Source organism: Phymastichus coffea, unplaced genomic scaffold (assembly GCF_024137745.1).
Source record: "Phymastichus coffea isolate CEN01 unplaced genomic scaffold, Cenicafe_Pcof_1.1 PCOF00065, whole genome shotgun sequence".
Classification (NCBI taxonomy): Eukaryota; Metazoa; Arthropoda; class Insecta; order Hymenoptera; family Eulophidae; genus Phymastichus; species Phymastichus coffea.
This window is the reverse complement of record NW_026706876.1, coordinates 1404127-1429459: the sequence shown is the minus strand read 5'-3', so window position 1 is coordinate 1429459 and position 25333 is coordinate 1404127. Positions and strand designations below refer to the sequence as shown.

The following is a 25333-nucleotide window of genomic DNA, read 5'->3' as shown; positions in this document are numbered from 1 at the left end:
AACTTTCGCATAGAGTAAAATTCAATTAATTTCTCTACTGAGGTATTAGTCGATCATTATTTTTTGAAGTTAGTATGGTTAAAGCAATCAATTTATATGAAATTCTTGCTCGCTATAATGATGCACTTTTCAAATATTTGATTATCTACGGAAATTTACGGTAATCTTTCATGAGCGTACACAACATATACCTATATAAAATAGCTCACAACAGCTGATCATGTGACTATCTTTTAGCCAGTCAGCTCACGAATAAACTGGCTTCACTTTGTCAGGTTCTCTTTTTTATGAGAGGATTATAAGAGGATAAGAGGATGAGGAAAATTAAAAATAAAAAAAAAAAAACTAAAACTAAATTTTTTATAAAACTTTTTCCACTCATTTATTTTATCTGAAATTATACATGCGCATATTCTCTAATATCTATAAAACAATATTGACAATGAATTTTTATATTAAACGATTCTTTATAGCACATTCTTTATTGAAAATTGAAAAATGTGATAAAAAGTTATTATCCAAGGATTTTATTCCACAATTTCTAATCCCAATATTAAAGAAAATTTGGTGACGGGATCAAGAAACCATTCCAAATAAAAAAATCAATTAATATTCAGATTTGTTTTTTAAAAGTACAAAACTTGATATCTTATAATCTAACAATTCCATTTGCTTGCACTAATTATAAAATATATAAATTTGCATGATGTAATATAGTTTTCTGAAACATCAGAAAATTTTTTACATCTTTGATAAACACTAACACAATGTTTCAAACATTGAATGATCACATATCTTATTTCATAAACTAATATTTTATACACTTTATTTACATAGAAGCGGCTTCTGGTTAATAATAATGAATTTCTCTAAAAAAAATAATTTTAAGAAAAACCATTGGAAAGCATATATATCAGATTCAAAATGTACATTAACATGAACATTTTGTAACTTACAAGTAGGGGAGACCCGGGCAAGACGGACATGGCCTATTATTTTGGTATTGGTTGAAGCAAATATTATTACAACGTACAGGTATATACTTTATATAATAGTAATAATAATAATTTCAGTATGTGCGCAGTGTTCGCAGCGGTAACATCGAGTCAAAATGATATTGTTTACTTTTGATGTTCGGCTTACGAATTTTGGTATATATATGAAAGTGCATCATTTATTCGGTCTAATAGTTTCAACATATTTAAAACATTACATGATTACAGTATATTTAATTCATTTATACTAACAGTTATATTTAACATATTCGTTATCTTAAATTGTGATTATTTCTTTTTTTATATTATTTATAACATTAAAATTAAAAAATTATTTGGCATATACTGAGAATGACGGTCCCAAACAAGACAAACACTCCCTTACTTAAAATGGTCTATAAATGTAAAAATAGGTTTGAAAAAATTTGAAAACGACTTTCAAAAAAATAAAAACGAAAGGAAATCGCGTCTAATTTATTTATATGTCTATTTTACTCTAAAAATTACAAAGTTTATTTTCTTGAAGGATGTTCGTCTTGCCGATTTTTGAAACGCTTTGAATTTATTATATTAATTTAAATAATTTTTCAGGGCTGTTATTGCACAAATGTATTAGTTGTCATACTTACTTCGCGTTAAAAATATACTAATATAGTTTGTTTTACTTGGTTCCTTTTTATTCAACTCTTCCTTAAAGTATCCGACTTGCCCGAGTTTCCCCTAACAGTAAATAAATAGATCACCGACAGTGATCATTCTGAACATATGCTAGGTTTGGTTGAAATTTAATTGAAAATACTAATTTTTTTGTAATAAACTTTGAATTTTAAGCTAAATTGTAATTTTTTTTGACTATTTTATATATTTTATAATAAATTAACGGAATAGTTACCGCTTTTTATTGATAAATTTACTGCTCTTCAGTAATCTGTGGATTGTGCTGGTGTTGTACTAGTATTTATATGTGTTGTTTTTATAATACAGAAAGACATTTACGTTTCAAACTTATTTAGATATCCAACCGCCTACAACATTTCATATACATGCAAATATTAATAAGTTTTACAGTAATGCAACATATTTGAATGAAAAATATATTTTACCATTCGCTATACGTTCAGGTCTCTTTGAGCAAGAGGTCACATGATCTTCATAAAGATTGCCATCGACAGTCTCGTACTTTTCACAAAAAAGACACTTGAAAATTTCGACGAAATGGCTTGTGGATGGTTTATTATACGCGTCGTTTAAATCTATAGCATATGCATCACATTCAGAAGCATGTGTTTCAATTTGATCAACAGGAAATGATTTTTGACAAATAGGACACAAAGGTTTTTCAATGACTTTGGTAATCGTTGGTTCATCATCATCTCCGTCCTAGAAAAAAGTACGTGTAATTAGTTTGCGTTCTAAAGATTATAACGAACCAATTTTAGTAAGGTGAAAAACTTTTACCAACAACAGATCTTCAGCTATCTCTTCTGGAGTTTTTACCGCTTGAATACTTGACCTCTTAACTTTTGATTTATTACTCAAAAGATTATTATAAAAAGAGCACTGTTTGTCAAATTTTTGTTGATTTTTCAAGCGATAATCTTCTTCGTTTTCCTGTTCTTGCAAACGAAGTTCATTTATTTTGAGTCTTTCTTCTCTTTTTTCAGCTTTTAATTTCTGCTCTTCTGATTCACGAACGTTTTCTAAATGATTTGTTGCTAATTGTAATTTTTTGGTAACCCGTTTCGGCATTGATGGTGGCTTTATTTCCTTAGTAATTTCCACGCAATCGTTGTCATCTATTTGATCATTAATTTCTTGCAATGTTTTAATTATATCTTCATCGCTGACAAATGTTTGTTCTTTTTCGTGTTCTGGATGACTTTGTGTTAGATTGGAATTTTTTTTCTTAGCTCTAGGACCTTTGAAATTCTTTTTAGCAGCATTAGGAGATTCAATTCTTCTTGAATACTCTGTATTTTGCTCATTAGATTTATTATCGATTGAAACTTTTGCCTTTGAATTTTTTCTTATGCTAGGTAAATTTGAATTATCAAATTCTATATCCAGACTATCTTTAGTATCATCAATACTTATCACTTCAGTGGATTTAGATTTATTTTTATTTTTTTGCTTTTCTTGACTTTTTTTAACTACTTCCTCTTCTTTTTTCGCCTCTTGACATTTTTTTTTTTTGGTATTGGAGTACTCATCATTGCTATTTTCAACATTTTCATTAGTAGTAGTTGCAGCAATAGTAGATAAGGCCTTACGTTTAGTAGCGCGCTCATAAGTATTTCTAGCTGACGGCGATGCACTTGTGCTTGTCCCTTGATTGTTGATTGAGTTTTCCTTGGCTGGAACTTTACTCTTTGAAGCCTCCTCAAGATTTATCTAAAGAAAGTTTGAAATGAAGAAATTAGACGTTTGTAAAAATAAAACACACGTTCTATTATTTTTTATGTAAATTAATTTTATTCAAGTTCTTGATTACATTTATAATAAATATAATAACATTTTTACTCAAATCAGTTTTTGATTATAACTTTGTTGTATCTATTACTATATTAATTTATTTACTAAGTTAATTATGTGTCAAATACATGTTAAAACTTTTTCAAATTGTAATTTGAATGTCAAGTACATAATTTGCATGTGCATGCACCAATTATCATAAATATCATCTTTTTACTAAAAATGTTTACAGCTTTATGCTTGTAAATAATAATTTATTTGCCCACATACATGCAATAATTTATAGTTTATTAATACAAATAAAAATTGGTATACTCATATAAAAGAAACAATAAATAAAAGGTAAAATTGTATTGCAGTAGAGTATTTGTATCTAATTATCTCAATGATTCTATATGAATTATAAGATTCTAGACAGGAAATTAAGCCTTCAAGTAATAAAATTAATAGAATTGAAATGGAAACAAATGAAAGCTGCTTTGTTTAAAATTCATTATAAAATAATAATAATAATAATAATAATGATAATAATAATTATGATAATGATGATGATGATGATGATGATGATGATGATGATGATGATAATGATGATGATAAAATTGAAATAATACTTTTAATAGGTGCTAACAAAAAGTTAACAAATAAATATAAGAAAAAAGCAGGATACATAGTATATGAATTAAACTCTCTTTCGTCAAGAATCTACCTAAGATAACTTAGAACACATTTGTAAATCATAGCATGTTTAAGTATAAGAACAAATATCAAACTCTTATTAATGTTATTCTAATTTATAGATTTTTTAACCATAAGGAGGGACTTGCTTAGAGGTACCCACCTTAATGGGTGCTGATTTTTTATCTTTGGCTTCCAGTTCCATCATACACTGATTGTTATATGTACCTAGTTTTTCAATCATCTGTTGACATAATTTATCAAATTCTTCTGACTCTGAATCAACAATTTCACTAATGAAAGATAATGACTCTTCAAAATTACTTTCTGAATGTTGAGGCTGACATAATGGAGCTATATTATTTTCTTGTATAAATTCTAGAGGATTTAACAACCATCTTTCCAAGCTGGCTTTTTTAACAGGTGGTACTGATGATTTCTTACTTTCTTGGGATCGAGTTCTTGGACCATCAGATGTAGTACTCCTAGTGTTATACCTACTAGTTAATGGTGGATAATCTTCATCTTTTTTAAAGTTTGAGTTTTTATTATAAATTGATTCATTAATATGACTATTATCTCCATAAGTTTTTTCAAATGAATTACTAGATGGGGTTTGTAAATTTTTGTTGTTGCTATTTTTTGATTCTTCTTGATCAGAATTCTGAGTTGTAAGTGTACTAGATACAGCATCTTGTCTGTAAGAAAAGCTAGGTAAAGACCTTGTACTATTTTCTTTAATTTTAGTTATATCTTGATTTGATCCAGTTTCACTGAATAATATGGAGTCTATTGTATCTTCCTGAAATGAATGAGTAGATTTTATAAATATGAATAATATTCTTAATATTTGTTCTATAAATGTTTAATAAAATACTTACATTATGTTTCCTAACATCATTTTTTGATTCATTGAGTACATCTATTAGTTGTCTCATTTCTTCAACATCCATATTTTCATAATAGAGGCCAACCTCTGCAAAATATGAAATCTATATTGCATATGATTTTTTAAAACACAATGTGTTTTAAGTATTTTTTTAAATTTATTCAATACGTGGTTAACAAAAGTTACTTGAATTATTTTTAAATATTTTTAGAAAAATTCTTTTACAAATACAAACCTTTTAGTTCATGCCTCATTTCTTCCTCTTCTTGTTCGGCTTTTGTGAGAGAAGCGTCATTCATTAATGAATCCATTTTTAATAATAAATTATTGAAGAACTCTTATATTTCTTGATAACAAAAACTATTTTTACTGCCTGTTAAAATGGCTTTCAAAAAACTTATACTGTCATAACCAACTAAACATCTTTCTTTTGTACGACGTTTTCCGCATTGCTTGCTCGTATTACACGAAGAAACTATAAAATACAGTTATCGTGTGGAAGAGAATTCATTTTGTTACGAAATGATATATCTATTTTGACAAACGATTATTTAATAACCTCTTAACAACTGACTTTCAAAAATCTACAACTCGCAGGAAGAAGGAAACATGTTTTGTACCACTTGCACATATCTTTTTCTTTTGGTTAGAACAACGATGGATGCTTACTATATATATATATATATATATACATATATATATGTATATACGTTGGTTAGAATCACATGGAGACCAAAATTGTCCAATTTGCTTACCATTAGAACACTCTGATAGGTGCATGAACATCGTCGTCGATTCTTTGAAAATTAGTCAAATATCACGTCATGATTTGGCGCCAACTAACACGTGAAAAAACTATTTTACATCGATAGTGATAATTAGAATAACGTAGAATTATGGAACATTTCATTATTCTTTTAAAATAAATATTTTACATTTTGTATTTTTGAGTGAATGAATTTTTGATAAAATTTTACTATGGCTGACGAAAATTTAGTAAAAATGGTTCATAAAACATTTGACATCTATGGACTTACAATAACAAGGTAACTTATTTACGTGCATAATCTTTGAACACCAAGATCGATTCTTTTTTAAAATAAAATATTTCTGTTTTTATAGAAAACTTTCTGCTATAGTAGCAAAGCATCTACAAAGTCGTTCAGAATTAGATCCAAAAGATTGGTTGACTAAAATTGTTGAACAAATTTTGACTCAGAAATTGTCCACTCCACGAGTTGATATTGAACATTTAAGACTTGCTTTGGCAGAATGTCTCAAACCACAAAGTACATTAAAAGAAACAGAAACAACATTGAATGTTATAGATGTTTTTACAGTGCCAAAAGTTGGCTATGACATTGATAAGAAGAAATATATATTACAGAATAATGATTATGATTTATTTTCTGATGCTTCATACAAGTCATTAGTATTTAAAGATCGTCTGGATTTGCTGTGGTACAGGACTCAAAAACATTCTCTTTTTTCTACAACCAAATTCGAAAGATCTGAAGAAAAGAAATCTGAATTGGTTCCGTTAGATTATCTACTCAGTGAGTCCAAAACAAGAAATGTTTGTGTAATGGGTTTGTTAGCTCAGCTCACAGAAGGGCAATATTATTTGGAAGATTATGGTGGTTCAGTGAAACTTAATCTAAAAGATACTATATCCTTTTATACTGAGATTTATTTTTTAATATATTTCTATTTGTAATTGTACGACTTGTATTATGTACTATAGAATGAGTTTTTCTTAACATATAATTACAAGTTCGATTCTCATTTGATTATGGAAGGATCTATAGTTATAGCAAGAGGAAAATATGTTGATGGTTTCTTACATGTTGAAAATATGGATTTCCCACCAGCTGAGCCAAGTGAAAATAGCCGTACAAATTTTAATACAGCCAACACATTTGGCGGTCCTCATCCTACATCATTAAAATTTTCAGAAAAGTTGAGTGCTTATGAAAAGGCAAATAAAAATGATTATTTAATTTTTGTCTCAGAGGTTTGGGTGGACAGTGAAATTGTCTTGAACAAATTTAAAATCTTACTCTCTGGATACTCTGAAAATCCTCCTATTGCAATAGTGTTATGTGGACATTTTTCAAGTTCTCTTTCAAATGTAAATAATTTGATTAAATTAAAAGAAGGATTCAAAAAGCTTGGAGCAATAGTTACAGAATTTCCTTTAATACAACAATATACTATGTTTATTTTTGTACCTGGTCCATATGACTTGTGTGCTCCAAAAATTTTGCCAAGGCCCCCTCTGCCAAAGTATTTGATGGAAGATTTTTTGAAATTTGTACCAAATACTAAACTAGCAACTAATCCCTGTAGAATACAATACTGCACAAAAGAAATTGTTGTATTCAGAGAAAATATGATTTCAAAACTATGTAGAAATACTCTTAGCTATCCAAAACCAACTTTTGATGAAAATGGTTATAGCATAACAGAGTCTGTACATAAAGCTGTAAGAATTTTCTTATCATGTTACTTGAAGTATATTCATACAAATAATTTTAAACATATATTTAATAATTATTTTGTTTCAGTTTGCAAAATCCATAATTCGCCAGTCACATTTGACTCCACTACTATTTTCAGTAATTCCTGTATATTGGAAACATGATCACGCATTACAGTTATATCCAACACCAGATCTTGTTGTTGTTGCTGATGATTTTAAACCGTACGAAACAACATATTATGAATGTAAAGTAATTAATTGTGGGTCATTTGTCAAAAGTAATTTTACATTCATGACCTACTATCCATCTGAAAATGGAGTAGATGAATGCATTTTACCGGAAGATATAATTTAAGTTAAAACACAGTAAAATTTGTAAATAATTCCTTTTATTTTTGTATGAACTTTTAATAATATATTTATTTTTCTGTATAAAACTTTATATGAATCCGCATTTTTATGACTATTATATTTGAATATGAAATAAGCAAATTTTAAAAATGTATTGGCGCAAACTAAACTTTTGTTCATGTTTTAAAAATTTCATAATTATGGTTTAATATTATTTATGGGAATTCAATTTATGAGTATAAATTTTTTCTCGGATATATTTAGTTGCAATCATTTGAAGTAACTTTTGCAAACGTACGAAGATTGAATAGGCAGGAATAGGATATCGAAAGGACTATAGTAAAAGATAGCAAGTATTTGCAGACTTAAAAATAATTTTATCAAAGTTCTGAATATATCGATAGACTTGAAACGATTAGTTTTTAAATAATATATATGTACAATAGCGTGATTTGACTTTTAAAAAACAAGCGCAAAATCAGGAAAAATAATCTTTAGGATACAAACATACTCGGTCAGTTGAATATACATACAAAACTGTTACTTATATGTATAAACCTATAAATAAAAAAAAATTGGAATACAACACATGACAAAAGAAAAGTATTAAAAACCTTTGTTAAGGGTAATTGAACTTTCTATGTTATGTATCACAATTTACTCATGTCGAGGCACTTGAAAAACCCCATACAATTTTGAAAACAATTTTGACTCAATTACATACGAATTTAGTCTAGTGCATTACGCACTCGAAAAGAATGAGAGGAAAGAAAATAAAGACATTATTTCTCAAGTTGTTGCGCAAAATTAAGATCAATGATAAAGAAAAACGTGATTGTTCGAAATGAAAAATAGCAAAAAAAGTTAAAAAAGAAAGAAAGAATAAAAAAATATTAAACTATTGCACATCCGTATTGAGTATGTTGTGATTTTAATTTCATCATTGACAGTACACCAAAATCAATTCCTCCTGATCGCTGCAGGATTCGCCGCGAAGTTTCTTATATCTAGTTAACTCTTAATATATAGTAATACAATTATGTACCAATGTATTTGTCGCGCGCATATGTGTGTAATAAACTATATACAAATACGGAGTGTCGCAATAATAAATTCAGTCGTCGGGCGATCCGTCGGCTTATTGGCGCGTGTTCTCCGTCTCATGAGTTTCCTGATTTCATCTCCTCTGAAAACAACGTAATAAACGTTGAATTACATTTTTGGTTTTGTTTTTGTTCAATCTTCAGCAAGTACATCTAAAAATTACAATTTTGTTTTTTTTTTTCCCAATATCATGTGTCACAATGATCAAAGGAATAAACAAACAATAATGTAATACTCACTGTCTCGTTGGTATCTCCTACAAGCTTCGTTTCTTTCTTCCGCGTCAAAGTACCACAGCGTAATGGCGTATCTAGTTTTGTAGGCGGGTTGCACTTCGTGCGGATTCCTTCGATCGGACCAAAAGAAGAGAATACGATCGAACAGTGGCTCGATGTCTGCCACTTGGTCTTGCCAGCCTTCCGGAAATATCCTGAGCAGACCTCCGTTTTGCTGAAACAAGTATATTATAATTGAAATTCTAGGTTTTCCTGAACTTCGACTAAATTCCGAGCATTCGTTGATTCGTCGATTACCTTGATGTCCCAATCCCTATTCAAGTAGTATATAGCAGTGATACATCTGCCATCTCGGTTTGGATTGTCGACGTGCTTCACGTAATGCGAACCGTAGCCAGGATAACACGCTACCATAGCCTGTAACAGAAAAATATTTTCTTGGTGAAAAAAGGAAGAAAATCGGTCGTGTAATGAAAGAGACGTATTTTTCCGTAGACATAATTATCGAAGTAATTGTTGAACGCTCGTTTTCAAAGAAAATCATTTAGGTTTGGCGCAGAGCAAAAGCTGTTCCAGCGAGTACTTGCTGCATAATCGAACGAGAGTTCGAGACTGGTTGAAACGAAAAGCTATACTCGTATTAAAAAATAGAGCTACACAACAGGTGCCGTACAGCTGCCAAGTTAATGGATGAATTTAGAAAAAAGATTTCAACGCGAAAGCTCGCCTGGCTGGTCTAGTTCTGAGGCAGGCTTCTAGAGGTTTGGCTCGTTACAACAGCGACTATTCATTGATGAAACCGTGACTCTTCCATTCTCTAATTTCGGCAGAAATTTACGAAGCGCTCTTAGTAAACTTTCACGGCGTTCATCACGTAGGCCAACCGCGCGCGAGCCGTGTTACGCGTCGAGAGGCAAAGAGAGCTGGGTTACGCAGCTGCTTTCGTGTAATAGGTGTGCGCAACGCCGCTCTACAGCACGTAGGCCTCTCGTACACAGGAAAGGAGAAAATCAAGACTTTTTTAGGACGCACGTCTGCAGGAAACTTGCTTAGTTTCTTTCGAAGCCGCATGATTTGTGAGTCAGACTTTTAGCGTCTGAGCAGTTCTCTGAATTTCAGGACAGTATGCCACGTTTTTAACACACATTTTTTTCTTTGCTACTTTTCGATTGAGTCGTTATTTCAATGCTTTTGTAATTTGACAAAACTTGCCAATTTATGCAACTTGATGAATTCCATTTTCATAGCCGTTTTAATTCAAACGCAAATTGAATATCAAGCAATGGGCGTCGTCGGTTTTGTATCGTTCCCAAGATTTCCTCCTCCTTCTCTATAACGCAAATAGTTGTCCAATGAAATCATATTTCTATGATAACATTCTAGCTGTTTATGTTTTATTAGGTAACTGTATTCATTAAATATTAAGAGTTTGTCAAGTGTGAACCTCAAACAAACTGTGTACTGTAATTTACGTTATATCTCCATCAATCTTTAGCATGAAAACGTACATCGGGAATGCCATGTCGCATTCATAACGAGCACAAAAAGTTTTTTGCTCAGACACAAGTATCCCGATACCTAGAACGTTTCTGTATACGTGTCCGAATACCGAGATTCACGTTGTCAGGTGCTATACGACTGATTGCTACGTCAAAGAAATCGTTAGAATAGCTATTTTGGAAATATAATACGAATGAAGATTGCATCCATACCGTAGATACATACTGGGCAAGAACAGTGTTCATTTTTGAAATAAAACGATTCTAAAAAGGTTGCAAGCACAGCTGTCAGTGTATTGAAATATTAATAGGTGCTGAGTGTAAAATATCATTTTAATTTCACTCTTAATCAATGTATTTCTGATAAATCTATGGATTAACATTACGTATCTGTTGTCGACGAGTTTCCAATGGGCAGCATTACACAAAAAAAGTATATATTTTGTACGGAAGAGCGTCGTGGCAAATGTCAAAAAAACTAGATTGTCGAGAACGGTACATGCAAGAATTCGAATGCATCGTCTGCAAGATGCATTTATCAATTTCGATCCTGTTAATGATCTTTTCAAAAATATTTCTTGGAAAAAAAAATGTTTTCTTGAATACATTTTGTATGTTTTAAATTACAATCAGCGGCATCTGAATAAATCTATTTTAATGTTAAAAGTTTGCTAATGGTTTCTAATAGAGTTGACAAACAATCACACATGACTAATGAAAACATCAGATACAACTCGTATTCACCAATGCGTGACTCAAGCCCAACATATTCGATTCTCGATAGTATTAATAATTTAACAAGTGAGCAATGTGTAAATCAAGTTGCCGCCATATATCAATCGCGATAAGTTTGTTATGTACGCAGGAGAGAGAGAGAGAGAGAGAGAGAGAGAGAGAGAAAATGAATGAAATCGATGGATTAATGAGTTTTTTCGTTTTGTTTATCCAGTGTCACGTTTCGTCGAGTCCATGCGGCCGGTTGGAAAAAAATAAGTTTCAACACGTAACATTTTTCACTTTTTTATCGAATATAAAGTTCTCGAGACTGTTATGTCGGAAGTTACAACATCATTAACACGTTTTATTATGCTTTTTTCCATCAAGGACTTAATTATGTACAGTTTATAAGATACTAATAAATAAGACATCAATATTGATTGTGCTACGTTTAATAAAAAAAGTTTCTTAATCCGAAAAACATTCGTGATCGTCATATTTTTTAAGCATTAGGACTACCAACTACAATAAATCATTTTTCAAGTCGATCACCCATGACAACACGACCCACTAACCTTCTGAACCATAAAATATTCAGTATTTCCACACAAGAGGCAAAGTCAATTACACATCAAGTTCTCTTTTTCTTTTTTCTTTTTCGGAAGGGCCTTGGGATTCTATCTGTTGCCACACACGCGCGCGTGGTCCTATAAAGACGTGCCGAATGTCACGTAGACTGAGTGCCCTAAACGGGCAATGCCCCAAAAATATTATAACAGTCATGGTCAACAATCTATGCTAATGTCTTAACGAATAGCGCATGATAATAGTTCTCGTGTAACCTTTTTTTACCGCACTTCAATGTCACCTGCGAAGAGGTAATGATAGATTGCGTAAATCTGATATGTTATTAAAAATGGATTAATTATTTCCAATGCGCTGCTCTATGTGTATACACATGTTAAACAGCTGGCTAACACATCGTTTAAAGGTATCTATACATACGTCATAGAAAGTAATAATCGAGCTGCTTTCGTCGTGGCCTACGTGACTATGTCTATCGGATACCTCATTCACTGGATATTACCAATAATCTCGGATAAGGCGGAGCTTTGGGTACACGGGAAACACGACGCCATTGTAACGTATCGTGACAGCGTGTGCACCAAATTGCATGTCGACCAAGTGTATTTTTCAGCTGTTCGATTTATTATCAAGTTGAATTCAAAACTCGAAGTAGACCTTGGCAAATCCCGACTCATCGTGTTTCTACCGACTGAGAAACATTAATAGCATGTAAAAATAAACTGGAAAGAATGATTGAATTTGATTTATCCGGTCGGCCGGAATTTAATAAACGCGTGTATTATCTACTTTGAAATAGATATATACATATAGTAATTTACAAGAGCGCACAAAAAGTCCGTTCCTAATAGATTAAACGCGGCTTGGCAATATGTACTGTCTATATCGTAGCGCGAGCATAGTTACACATGTTTACGAATGAGTAATCCAGTTAAAGAGAGAGACAGAAGCATGCATCTGCGCCTTTTTGTTCTCTCGTTTAATTTTTTGTTATTTATAGTCGACTGGCTCTTTTCTTATTTAAAAGCGAAGGGAAGATTCAGGTTTGGTTTGTTATAACAACAAATAAGAATTGGAAATTCACTTCATTGACGAACGGGCTTTTTTAACTATCATACGCCATTATTGATGATTTTTTTAATGCGTTATAATTTTCCACTGAGCGGATCACTAATAGTTCATGCAACAAACCTGTTAATGAGCAATCAAATTCAAACGAGTTTCAGTTTACTCTAACACATTCATTTTCGAACTATTAAAATCAATACGAACAAAGAAAACAACAATATTTGTACCTAACTATTTATGTACGTGTACATGTAATCTTCATAAAACAATCAGAGTCATGTGCATTGAGAAAAAAAAAAGAAAAGTGAAAAAAATATCTACACGAAATGTGTATTTGTCACCGTGTTAGTTTCTCATGGAATAGTGAAAACAGTTGAGCTGCACGTTGTGGTGAAAGAGGAAAGAGAATAGCGCGGTAGCAGCGCCAGTGGCGTACGTGACTTGCTGCACTGTCTTCTCTCACTGACCTCACAGATATATAGATCGTTTTGGTAGTAAGGAAGGCTAAGGAAAAAGAGATAGCGACTCGATTCGCGGATTTTTCTATTTTTAGCATCCCACTGACTCTCGTGCTTGCCTGTGTATCATCTAAATTAACATTGTATTTTTTTGCTGATGGGATAAATGCTGGATGAGGTTTTTTTTTTAAAATTGTTGATAGGCAGACGACCAATATCATTGCCTATAAAAACCATTTCATCGAAATAAACTGAATGTAATTATTTTAGGCAATCGATAGTTTTATATGTAGCTAGTCAAGAAGCAAAAAAACAGAAGTTAACTAATTTCTCTCAAATGTAAATCGTAATTTTTTATGTAGGCTAAACAAATCAATAGATCTAATTATTATTATTATTAAGAAATTTAGACCGTTATAATTGAAAATCAATTTAAAATCGTCTACTATACATTTGTTAAGTATAAGGACGATTGCTGGCAACGTGCCTCGAAGCAAGCTCTTGAGAGTGAACTTGGCATTTCTTTTTGCAAAATTGTAGGTGATTGTTCACCGCGGGCCATGCGTAAACATTCTTGTTTGCTTGCTCGATTAACACAAGTACAAGATTTACGGGGATGACGCGTAGGAGAAGACATTTACAAAAAAATAAAAGGGGTTTATTTGTTATTGCAACACGATTTTGTTTACAGTATGCTTGATACTAAGGACTTACTTTTTTGTTTAGCTATAAAAATTAAAGAATTAACGTTTTTTTCAGACATAAACAATTAATAAAATGTACATATTGTTCAAATTGACTTGACAGTGATATGTAATATAGAAATGTTATTCTTATTATCTCGGATATAATATACTACTTTCGAATAAAAAGCTAATGATATTCTTTGATGGGCTAAAAATTTATGTGGGAACTGCTAATTTGTAAGTGTATCTTGGTATTTTAATTTAATTTCTATTCATTGATAACATGTGAAATTTAAATACGCGATGTGCTAAGGAAAATCAACGATTATTTTTTATCTTTTGTTACTTTTGTTAATAACAATTTTACTACTGATGAAAAATATTGGTATGAATAAAATACTTTCTCTTTCATTAATACAATTTTTTTGCACTAAACACTCAAAACAATTTTTGAAAGTGTTATAATGATGACAATTCAATTTTTCAAATTAGCAAACTTAAACTTATAATTTACATGTTTATGCTATGGCTTTTGCTTGAAAAATATTTTAATGTGTATATTAAAAAGAAGAAAACTTGATACTATATCAAGTTTAAAAAAATTTTTAAAAAGTATTTTGTATTTTCATAAGATAAAGGCTATTAATTACCTTGGTTCTTCCATTGATTGTATATTCACCCATCTTGCCATTATTACGCATTTTGTTGGCTCTCATTATAATAGCATCTACCTTAGATATTAAATTGCCAATGTTTTGACAGTTTTTCTCTTTGCCATCCAACCATGTGATTTGATCACCTCTGATTGTTTTCAAGTCACTTGCACCAGCCTTATTTGATACTAACTGACCATCTTTGAACATTCCAGCACTGTACATATTCAAAACTTCATCTAGCACTGACAAGCCTTTTTCTGTACCAAGAAAATTATTTACAACGCACACCCCATAGCTATCAAGATCTCTGATTAAATTTCTACAAATGTCATCAATTTCTTCCAAATTGTTTCTGCTTCTTGGCAGTTGCAGCGATGGAAAGAAATCTTCCTCGTGCCTCAATCTAACCTCTGGAAAATTTTTGATTCCATTGTGACATGGTTCTGGCATGTCTAGGCTTGTTTTATTTGATGAATTCTCTAACACTCTAGGTCCCTGAAGAGGATTTAACAATTCTGCTCTGGCTCCCAGGATGGTATCTTCTGAACTACCCTCGTAAGTTATGGGTAGAGTCCACCCGTCTTCTTTATCTTTTGTATGTAAACTGTCTCTGGTATCTCCTCTGTAATTTTGACTATGGAGATTTATATTTTCGTTGTTCCTAGGCTTTCTGCTGTCGCTTTTGTCCTCTACAAGAAAGATGAAAAATCAATATTAGACTTTTCTTTTGTAAAAATTTCTCAACTATGGGTACAAAGTAAAGTTTTGTTTTCAACATCATGTTTAGAATTATTTTCTTTAAATAGTAGGAAATCGTATGTGCGAAAATTTTTTATGAAATTGAATGCAAATAAAAACTTAATGCATTAAGTGAGAACAAGTATCAACACAGGTAAACCTACCCTGGACAAGTGTTTTACTTCTAGTCAGTAGTTGATCCAAATCCTGACTCGGTTTATTATCTGAGGTACAGTCAGAGACACACTGCCTCTTATGTCGCTTCCAGTCAAGCTTCTGATGCTCCTTTGTGCAATAGAATATACTTTTACAACGCGAACACCTAAGTAACCTGTCGCTTTTGCCACAGACTTCGCAACCTTCGACTTTAACAGCGTAACCACCAGTTCGGTTCGTTGGGTGAACTTGTGTACAATTGAGCGGAGTCGTCATATTCAGCGGGCAGAAGAGTCTTCTCTCCTACCTATCACGCTTTTTACGCGCTCCCAACACTTTGGAAGTTAAAGCGACCTCGGCGACATGCCTGTAGCGGCCAAAGTCACATACGCACTCACGGCTGCCGAACTGTGCAGCTGCGCAGCCAACTCTCTTTTATCTCACCGTTATTCCTGATTATTATCATGTAATCCCCTACGTTCAATGTCGAGCGTTTGTTTGTATGTATTTTTTTCGGCGAACAAATGCGTGCGGATCACCTTCACACTTGTCTTCAAATTGTGTTGCTGGACACTGATCTGATTCAACTATCGTGCACTGAGGATGGCACGGCAGCTGACGCGATGACGATTTTTTTCGAAACGTGGAGGGGGAAATTGCATGCGGAAAATATACAATTGCGATGATCTGCGAAAGAGATGGAAACAGAAGATGTGTACAGATATAGATGCGAAGAGCTACCTTTTTTCAGTTGATTTCTGCCAACTCGTGGAAACATACCTCGGCAGTACTCTCTCTTTCTCTCTCTTTCTCGTATGATAGATTTAGTTCTTTTGGGGGCGCCACTTTACGGATGCCTGATTTTTCCTTAAAAGTGCAGCGTGTCAAGGCCATTAAGGGTGTCGTGAATGAGTGAACGCTTGACATTATGTTAGGGACGTGCGTCTTGCCTACAAATAGTGCGTGTTTTATTTTCCCTTATTGTACATGATTTAGAAATAACATTTTCAGTGTTATATTGAATATTTGGCAAGCTGACGATTGTGCATATAACTATTTTACACCGGAATTGTTGTGCACAGGATAATATGACACGATATATCTGTGTATTAATTTTCATATATGTACTGTGCACAATTTACGTGCACAATAGTCGGCTTACCGAATATTTAACCCCTTAAATATGTCTTAAATAGAGTAAAACCACCTCTAAATAAGTTTAAGTTCTTACTTTATAACGTTGATTGCTAAAAATCACGGTTTTTTATAAACCATTTGAATTCAAATTGAAATGTTTAAATATTAATGTTTGACACTTTTCTATAATAAAAAAAATGATTTATTTATGAATTGGAAGTTTTTGCCCTATTTGACAAAAAACTGTTGCGACTCCAAATATAAGATCCGCCAACAAAGCGCCTTATCGCAGTGTATAAATAAAATAAGTGCTGTGGTTTTGCGACTATTTTTTGAACGCTCACCCGTGTAGTTTGGAACTGACAGCAAAAGTTTATTCTTGAAAAACGTAGAAATAAGAATGGACGCTTCGACAAGTGCCTGTGTCAATTATTAAAGTCGGAAATTGGTACCATTAATTAAATTGAATGAAGTGAAAATACGATGTTGATTGCTCTCAGTACTACGTACATCTGATATACTGTATAGCTATATATCGGAAATGGAAAAGATACGGATACTCGCGCAGACAAAATAATCGCGTCTATCGTCTGGCTGCTAGCAGTAACGCGTCGCCACCGTAATATCGTGGCACCGTGCATTGGCAGACCATCACGTCACCCTTTAATGCAGACACGCGACGCGAGACGCAGGCACGGCGGCGACGTGCAGCGGCAACGGCTGTCGCAGTCGTCAGTAAAGAGGTCCACCTACCCTGTATCATTATTGTTCTCAGCAACAACAATCTTGTACGTCACGAAATGCGTTCTTAGAGCCAGAAGTCACTTCTCGGCGATGCTGTTGATCGTGAGACTTTTTTACTGATTTTTGTTAATGAATGACTCATGGGGTTGTCACGTACAATGCAAAAATTTCAGATTTTTTGACACTAAAGTTAGGTTAGCTTTCTTTCTTCAAAGAAAAAGTTGCATGATGCTACATGTATAAATTATTGTTTATATATGCATATACAAATTATTTTTATGCCTCGATTTTTCGAAAAAGAATTTTTTTATTATCCATCTATTTTTGACGTAATTAGGTTCAACAAATCATTTTGATATCTAGTTCTAATTTCTTATCTTTTTTATATGTTTCATAGGTTTTACTTTGAGAAGTTTTGAAAATGTATTGAAATATAATTTCAATAATTTCCTGTTATAAACAAAATTGCTGCATAAATAAACTTATATTATTCAAATAAGCAGCTTTTTTGATATCTAATATTTATTAAAAGCACAGCTGAATCTTGAGATATTAATATGTTTATAAGGTAAGAATTCATTTTCTGTAAATCACTATTGAAGTTTCAAATGTCTAATGTACTATTTACTTTTCAGAAGACTTTCTGAAAATTGAAAACTATTTAAAGCCTTGATTACTTATTAAGTAAATAATTCATATTAAAATGAATATAAAATTTCAAGTTCATTGAAAAAGAAAGGAATTCGTCATGGACAATGATTATGATTATGAGATCTGTAATTTTATTAGAAAGGGAAAATTAGATAAAGTGAAAAAGACTATTGCATTAGTTGGATTATCATATTCAAAAACATGGCAAAGTGGATACATGCTGCTATACTGGTCTCTATGTTATCATCACACAAACATAGCAAAATGGCTTCTTACACAAAATTGTCAAGTCAATCCAGAGAATCAAAGGTTTACACAGAAGACAGTTCTACATTTAGCCATTTGTTTAGGAAAAGTTGAAATTGTCAAGATGCTTTTGAAAAAAGGAGCTTCAGTTACTGTTTGCAATGATCGTTTGGAGACACCTTTACATGTAAGTTGCAAGAAACGAAAGCCAGAGGTATTATTGAAAAATGACATGGTAAACATAATCAAATTGCTTTTAAAACATGGAGCACCAGTAAATGCCAAAGGTGGTTTATGCAATGAAACACCTCTACTGTTTGCTATGAAAAATAAATACCAATGTGAAAAGATTGTAAAATTACTTTTGAGTAATGGAGCAAATGTTAATGATTATGATATGTATCGCAAAACAGCTCTTCATATTGCTGTAGAAAATGGAGATAAAAAGATGATCAAACTTCTTCTTGAGCACAAGGCAGATGTCAATGTCAAAAATTGTAATGGTCACACACCACTGCATATAGCTGTTCGAAGACAAAGTGCCGATATTACCAAAATGCTGTTATTTAGTGGAGCTGATGTAAACGACATGGTTTATGGTTTTGATGAGTACCGTTGGACAGCTTTACATATAGCAGTGAAGAATAAGGATGAAAAGATCATTAAAATGTTGTTAGAATTCAAAGCAAATGTTAATGCTAAAGAAGACCATTACAGAACTCCTTTACACATTGCTTCTGTCAGTCATTGCCCAGAAATAGCAAGAATACTTTTAGCATCTGGAGCTGATGTAAATGATGCTGATAAGCAAGGTCAGATACCATTTCATCTCGCGATTCGAATTGAAGATGAAAAAATGGTTGAATTTTTATTGGAGCATAATGCCAATATTCATGCAAAACGCAAAGATGGCAAAAGTTGTTTGCATTTCGCTGCCGAGAATCGTTCTGCGATTATCGCTAAAATTTTGTTAAATAGAGGCGCTAATATAAACGATAGAACTTTAGACGGTCACACAGTACTTCATTTTGCCGCGAAAAAAGGATCTATGGAATTAGTTGCTTTGTTTTTAAAGTTAGGTATGGACGTCGATGTTAAAACTAATGTTGATAATTTTACGCCGCTGTATTATGCTGTTAAAAAACGTCATTATCAAGTAGCTGAATATTTGTTGTATCATGGAGCTGATCTTAATATTTCTATTAAAGTTTATCAAACTTTGCTTAGACTTGCTGTTTATGATATGAATAAAGATATGGTTGAGTTGCTGTTGAATTGGAATGCAAACATTAATGCAGAAGACAAAGACGACGAAACTCCCTTACTCATAGCCACAGATAGTCCACGTTATGAAGATCTACCAGGATGTGAAAAAATGCATCAAATAACTGATAGCCTTATCATGTATATTGCTAAACAGGTATCTGAGAATAGACATGTGAGTGAACAAAATTTAATTTTGATTGAGCAACAATGGCGCCTACAATTGTTTTTTGAACAATGCTTAATAGAGCTTATTAATATGAAAAGTAAAAAAATGTATGAGAATATATCTTATTATGATATATTGACTAAGAGTACAAATGCAATGGTTTCTTATGCAAGGAATAAAAATATAGCAAGTGCCTTTGAGTCCAGTGATTACACAAATGCCTTCCCAATATATTCTTCAATGATGCAGGAAAACTATGAAAGAGGAAAAGTCAAGAAACAATTACTGGAAGTCGGCATGATTGCCTTGAAATTTCTCTTTAAGAATAACGAAGAATTACAAGTGCCAGTTGAGTTGCCTTATGTAGTTAGTAGAGAAATTCTAAGTTACTTAAATTTAAAGGATTTGAGGATTTTATCTGCAGTTTACCAAAAATCGCCAATTAAGATTAGCAGATGATTAATGCAAACATTTGTAATTTTATATTGATTATTATTATTTCTCTTTAGTTATAATGTAAAAAATCAAACGTTATAAAAGTTTAAAATTTTAGAAAAATTTGTAAGCATTTAGATAAATGTAACTTGAAAAATGAAGTTTATATGTATTGTGATATAAAATTAATTTCTTTCTTACATAAAAAGTTAATTTTTCTAATCATATTTAGGAATAGTACATTACGATATAAGTGCCGGAAAGTAGATTTCCGGTTTGCGTCGTGGTGACGCCCGAGCGAAACGAGGATGAAAAGACACGAGATGAGGAATTTTTTTCCGAACATGTGATGTACCGTATTTTTTTTACGACGTGTGAAAAGTACGATTTTCAACGCACGTTTTTGATCGAGCATGCAGAAAGTACATGCTTTTTGCACAGAGTGTCAGAAATATTATTTTAATATTTTAAGCTCAACTGTGCATAAGGCAAAATATTTCAATTTACTTTTTAAAGTAAGAATGACTGTCAAACCCAATATAACACTATTTTATAAGATTTAAAAAAATTTAACTAATTGTATGATAATCGTTAAATTTGCTGTTATTAGTGTTATTACCATAGATATTACTGCTTTTCTAACACGTATTTATTCACGCGTTATTATACATAAAGCATTATTGAATAAATTAAGAAAAATATATTTTCTGTTGATTATGATAGATGTAAGCTTTGTATAAATGTAAAAATTCTAATTTATTTAACTGTTGTTGACGAAATTAGATAATTTTTAGTATTTTAGAATGCCTATATATTCAACTCAAAAATTTTTGTCTATTTTCTAATGGGTTGCTATAGCAACGCATAGTGCGTTGTGTCAAAACAAAACATGTAGATGATGTATGATCGTAATGTGTAAAGAAAATACAATTGAATATATATTCAAATAATAATGAGTACTTTTATACATAATATACAAATTAAAGATGGCGAATATACTAAAATAATATATATGATGGTAATATTTTTTGAGAACATTTGTAACATAGTACAAAAAAAACTACTTAATTCAAACAATTGTTTATTTTTCTGTAGATCAAAGAGCAGCGATATATCGAAACAATTCATGTATTGACTGTACTTTTTGATTCCTATTCGAACGTAAGCAAATAATATATAACTCTGTTAGAATAATTTGAATAATTTTTCAATATTAATAAATATATTTTTTAATAGTCTCAACCGTGCCTATCTCTCTTAGCCTACTGTTACTTTTATACTCAAGATTTTTTAGCAGCAGCAAGTTGTTACGAGAAGCTGGTACAATTATGTCCTGATGAAGCAATTTATAAGCTTTATCACGCGCAAGCTTTACATCAAGCGTGTCTTTATCAAGAAGCATGGTCTGTCTGCGCAAGTATTGCGAACAATCCAGATTTGGAGATAAAAGTGAAGAAGCTACAAGCTGCTATAAAATACGGACAAGAAGATACCGTAGCGGCAAAAAGCTACGTTGACCAGTGTCCTATGGATGACATTGATACGGAAATTAATTTTGGATGTTTGTTATATCAAGTATGAACAAAAATATTGACGAACATTTTTTTTAGATTCAAGCATTTTTATAATTGTATTATTTGCAGGAAGAAGAATATGAACATGCTTTGAAAAAATTTACGAATGCCCTGCAAATTGCCGGCTTCAAGCCTCATTTATCTTACAATGTTGCACTGTGTTATTATAGATTGAAAGAATATGCAACATCTTTAAAACATATCGGTATTGCAAGATTATTTTATCAAATTGATCATCATAAAAAATGAAGCTAAATTGCTGTTAAATCAAAATTTGCAGCTGACATTATTGAGCAAGGTATAAAAGAACATCCTGAACTTAGTGTTGGATTGACAACAGAGGGTATAGAAGTGAGAAGTGTTGGCAATACATTAACTTTACATGAAACTGCCCTGACAGAAGCTTTTAATTTGAAAGCAGCTATTGAATATCAGTTGAAAAATTGTAATGCTTCATAGTTAATTGCTTAAAAATACTATATTTCAAAAATGTATGAGATATCTTTACATTTTTAAGATGAAGCAGCAAAAGAGGCTTTAACGGATATGCCTCCAAGATCAGAAGAGGAATTGGATGCTGTTACTTTACACAATCAAGCTTTGATTAATATGGATACAAAACCTAGTGAAGGCTTTGAAAAGTTGCAATTTTTATTACAACAAAATCCTTTCCCACCAGAAACATTTGCAAATATATTATTGCTATATTGCAAACACCAATACTATGATATGGCTGCTGATGTATTAGCTGAAAATGTAGATTTGACTTACAAATATTTGAGTCCTGTGAGTAATTTTTGATAAGTAATTTAATAATGTACAAAAATTATACATAATTTAAAATTGAGACACAAACTTTGATAATCTTTATTGTAAATTTAGTGCCTAATTTTCGAATATTTACATTTTTTAGCATGTCTTTTACTTTCATACTCGTTATCACTGTCTGATGAAGAATCACTGTCAGTTAAACTACTTTGCTGCTTTTTCTTTTTCTTTTTTTGCTCTTCTGACCTTTTCTTCTTCTTCTTCTTCTTACGTTTTTCATCTGGTAGATCATTGCTTTCACTATCTGAATCTGCATGTTTGGATTTACTCTTCTTCCTTTTCTTAGATTTTTTTATTTTGTGCTTCTTTTCCTTCTCTTTATTTTTATTATCTGTTTGTGGTTGAGATACCTGAGGAAGAGAAGGAGATTCCTCATCTTCTACTTCTGGTAAGAGTTCATACTTTTTGCCATCAGGCATTGAAAAACAATCTTTAGCAAGATGTCCTGGAGTTTTACATTTGAAGCAAGTTGTTTTGTAAATGGCCTCTAATACAATAGCTTTCCGCTCTTCTCTAGGATTATATTTTTTTCTCTTCTGTTCATCTAATTGAAACTGAACATTATTTGGATCTAAATCTTTGCCAGTCCCTTGGTTTACATATTTCATTGACAGTCCAACTTTACCATCGTCCTGAATAGATATAACTTTACACCAAACTCTTTCACCTATTTCTAAAACATCAGCTACATCATCAACACGAGATGAACTTATCTACAATACATATATAGTTTTTAATTAATTCTATTCTCTGTTGTATCATATTTAAATCATAAAATAGCTTATTATTTACCTGTGATTTATGAATCATACCCTGTTGTTTACATCCCGGTATTCGGACAAATGCTCCGTAATTTTGCACGGAGGCAACTTCCCCCAAAAATATTTGATTCACTTGACAAGCCATTTGTGCAGAAATTGAAATTGAATTGATTTCAAACCATCTTCTATTACGATAAGTTAATCATTGTACACTGACTTTAAAGTAGAGGCTAACATACTAGATGCCGTGAAAATTGGGGTTATGTTTAGAACATACACTATCACATGCAAGTGTAGTGTACGTGTAGTGTGCACCATAAAGAGATGTGCACGCACACGATTTTAGGTCAGGATCGTATCAATCAGCACATGATGTAGCGATTAATCATAGATCGATTAGTGCTTATGTGATGATTATTTCTTTTATATAAATCTTCACAAGTATTTGCATGTAACATCAAATTTTTTTGAAAGTACCAAAGATAATTATTAATTACCTATTAATTAATAATTATTAATTATTAATTTGCTATTTATAATTTATAAAAAATAATATTTGAAAATTCGGAGCGCATTTTTGTTTTCAAACCTTATTTAATTTTTCATTTCAGTATTTGTATGATTTTCTGGATGCATTAATTACTCAACAGACATCTCCGGAAGAGGCGTATAAAAAGTTCGATGATCTTGCTAACAAGCACACGGAAATGTTAAGAAAAGCCACGAAACAGGTGCAAGAGGCACGATTGAATCATGATGAAAGGGCTTTGAAAAAAGCTGTAAATGATTACGACGATGCTTTGGAGCGTTATGTACCGGTGATGATGGCTCAAGCAAAGATCTTTTGGGATTTAGAAAATTATATTCAAGTGGAGAAAATTTTTAAAAAGAGTATCGATTTTTGCAGAGAAAATGAAATTTGGAATTTAAATGTCGCTCACACTGTTTTTATGCAGGAAAATAAATTTAAAGATGCCGTTGGTTTTTACGAACCGATCGTCAAAAGGAAGTTTGATAATGTATGCGTTAAAATAATATGACTTTATTATGTTGAAAGGCAAACTAATTGGTTCCGATTTCAGATTTTAGACGTAAGTGCTATTGTTCTAGCAAATTTGTGTGTGAGTTATATTATGACTAGTCAAAACACCGAGGCAGAACACTTGATGAAGAGAATTGAAAAGGAAGAAGAAGCGATCTCTTCTAACGACCAAGATAAAAAATTATTCCACCTATGCATCGTCAATCTTGTTATCGGAACTCTTTATTGCGCAAAGGGAAATAATTACGAATTTGGAATATCGAGAGTTATGAAAAGCTTGGACCCTTACAATCAAAAGTTAGGAACTGATACTTGGTATTATGCCAAACGGTGTTTTTTGTCACTATTTGAACAATTAGCTAAACAATTAGTAGTATTAAATGACAACACGTTGCAAGATTGTATTCAATTTTTCGAACATTGTGAAGGTAGGATTTGCATTTAAAACTTAATTTCTTATACATTAATAAAATTTCAATTAAATATGGATCTTGATACTATTTTTTTGCTAGTATATGGGCGAGATATACCAACACAATTAGATCCTTTAGTAGAATTGCAAGAAATGGCACCAATGCCTAAAGCGAAGGACACCGTTACTTATGAGGCGAGATATTTAAAAGCATTATTTTTAAAATATCAAATGTCTTGAAAGCTTCAATGCAAATGCATGCTAATGTGAATTGTATATTCAATAAAGCAGAAAATTTTTACAA

General features: G+C 31.8%; 5 protein-coding genes across 11 annotated transcripts; 2 read left to right on the top strand and 3 right to left on the bottom strand.

Moving 5' to 3' along the window:
• Window positions 1-412: 412 nt before the first annotated feature.
• LOC131667365 (putative uncharacterized protein DDB_G0289963) lies at window positions 413-5664 on the bottom strand. The gene is made up of 7 exons (XM_058940737.1): window positions 5591-5664; window positions 5267-5506; window positions 5024-5118; window positions 4306-4944; window positions 2454-3386; window positions 2099-2375; window positions 413-2020 (listed from the first exon to the last, which is right to left on the bottom strand). The coding sequence occupies exons 2-7, from the start codon at window positions 5340-5342 to the stop codon at window positions 2001-2003; spliced, it is 2040 nt and encodes a 679-aa protein (XP_058796720.1). The 5' UTR covers window positions 5343-5506; window positions 5591-5664; the 3' UTR covers window positions 413-2000.
• A 178-nt stretch (window positions 5665-5842) lies between these two features.
• LOC131667415 (DNA polymerase epsilon subunit 2) lies at window positions 5843-7955 on the top strand. The gene is made up of 4 exons (XM_058940808.1): window positions 5843-6077; window positions 6154-6700; window positions 6803-7516; window positions 7599-7955. Exons 1-4 carry the CDS (start codon window positions 6010-6012, stop codon window positions 7866-7868), a joined length of 1599 nt encoding a protein of 532 aa, XP_058796791.1. The 5' UTR covers window positions 5843-6009; the 3' UTR covers window positions 7869-7955.
• Window positions 7914-16536, bottom strand: LOC131667416 (egl nine homolog 1). 2 transcript variants are annotated; one of them, XM_058940810.1, is made up of 5 exons: window positions 15776-16536; window positions 14868-15562; window positions 9502-9621; window positions 9208-9418; window positions 7914-9120 (listed from the first exon to the last, which is right to left on the bottom strand). In XM_058940810.1, exons 1-5 carry the CDS (start codon window positions 16041-16043, stop codon window positions 9101-9103), a joined length of 1314 nt encoding a protein of 437 aa, XP_058796793.1. In that variant the 5' UTR covers window positions 16044-16536; the 3' UTR covers window positions 7914-9100. The 2 variants fall into 2 exon arrangements, with proteins under 2 accessions (XP_058796793.1, XP_058796792.1); XM_058940809.1 differs by having other exon boundaries at window positions 7914-9050; window positions 15776-16535.
• On the top strand, window positions 12903-25331 carry LOC131667414 (intraflagellar transport protein 70A). 6 transcript variants are annotated; one of them, XM_058940807.1, is made up of 9 exons: window positions 20441-21430; window positions 21508-21573; window positions 21649-21987; window positions 22056-22191; window positions 22267-22431; window positions 22504-22772; window positions 24187-24594; window positions 24658-25045; window positions 25130-25331. In XM_058940807.1, the coding sequence occupies exons 1-9, from the start codon at window positions 21365-21367 to the stop codon at window positions 25267-25269; spliced, it is 1977 nt and encodes a 658-aa protein (XP_058796790.1). In that variant the 5' UTR covers window positions 20441-21364; the 3' UTR covers window positions 25270-25331. The 6 variants fall into 6 exon arrangements, 1 of the variants encoding a protein (XP_058796790.1); XR_009302198.1 differs by lacking the exons at window positions 22056-22191; window positions 22267-22431; window positions 22504-22772; ... (1 more) ...; window positions 24658-25045; window positions 25130-25331 and adding exons at window positions 12903-13048; window positions 18046-18216 and having other exon boundaries at window positions 18284-21573; window positions 21649-21730; XR_009302195.1 differs by lacking the exons at window positions 22056-22191; window positions 22267-22431; window positions 22504-22772; ... (1 more) ...; window positions 24658-25045; window positions 25130-25331 and adding exons at window positions 17194-17750; window positions 18046-18216 and having other exon boundaries at window positions 18287-21573; window positions 21649-21730.
• Window positions 22791-24043, bottom strand: LOC131667417 (zinc finger CCHC domain-containing protein 17-like). The gene is made up of 2 exons (XM_058940811.1): window positions 23607-24043; window positions 22791-23527 (listed from the first exon to the last, which is right to left on the bottom strand). The coding sequence occupies exons 1-2, from the start codon at window positions 23718-23720 to the stop codon at window positions 22865-22867; spliced, it is 777 nt and encodes a 258-aa protein (XP_058796794.1). The 5' UTR covers window positions 23721-24043; the 3' UTR covers window positions 22791-22864.
• Window positions 25332-25333: the final 2 nt, after the last annotated feature.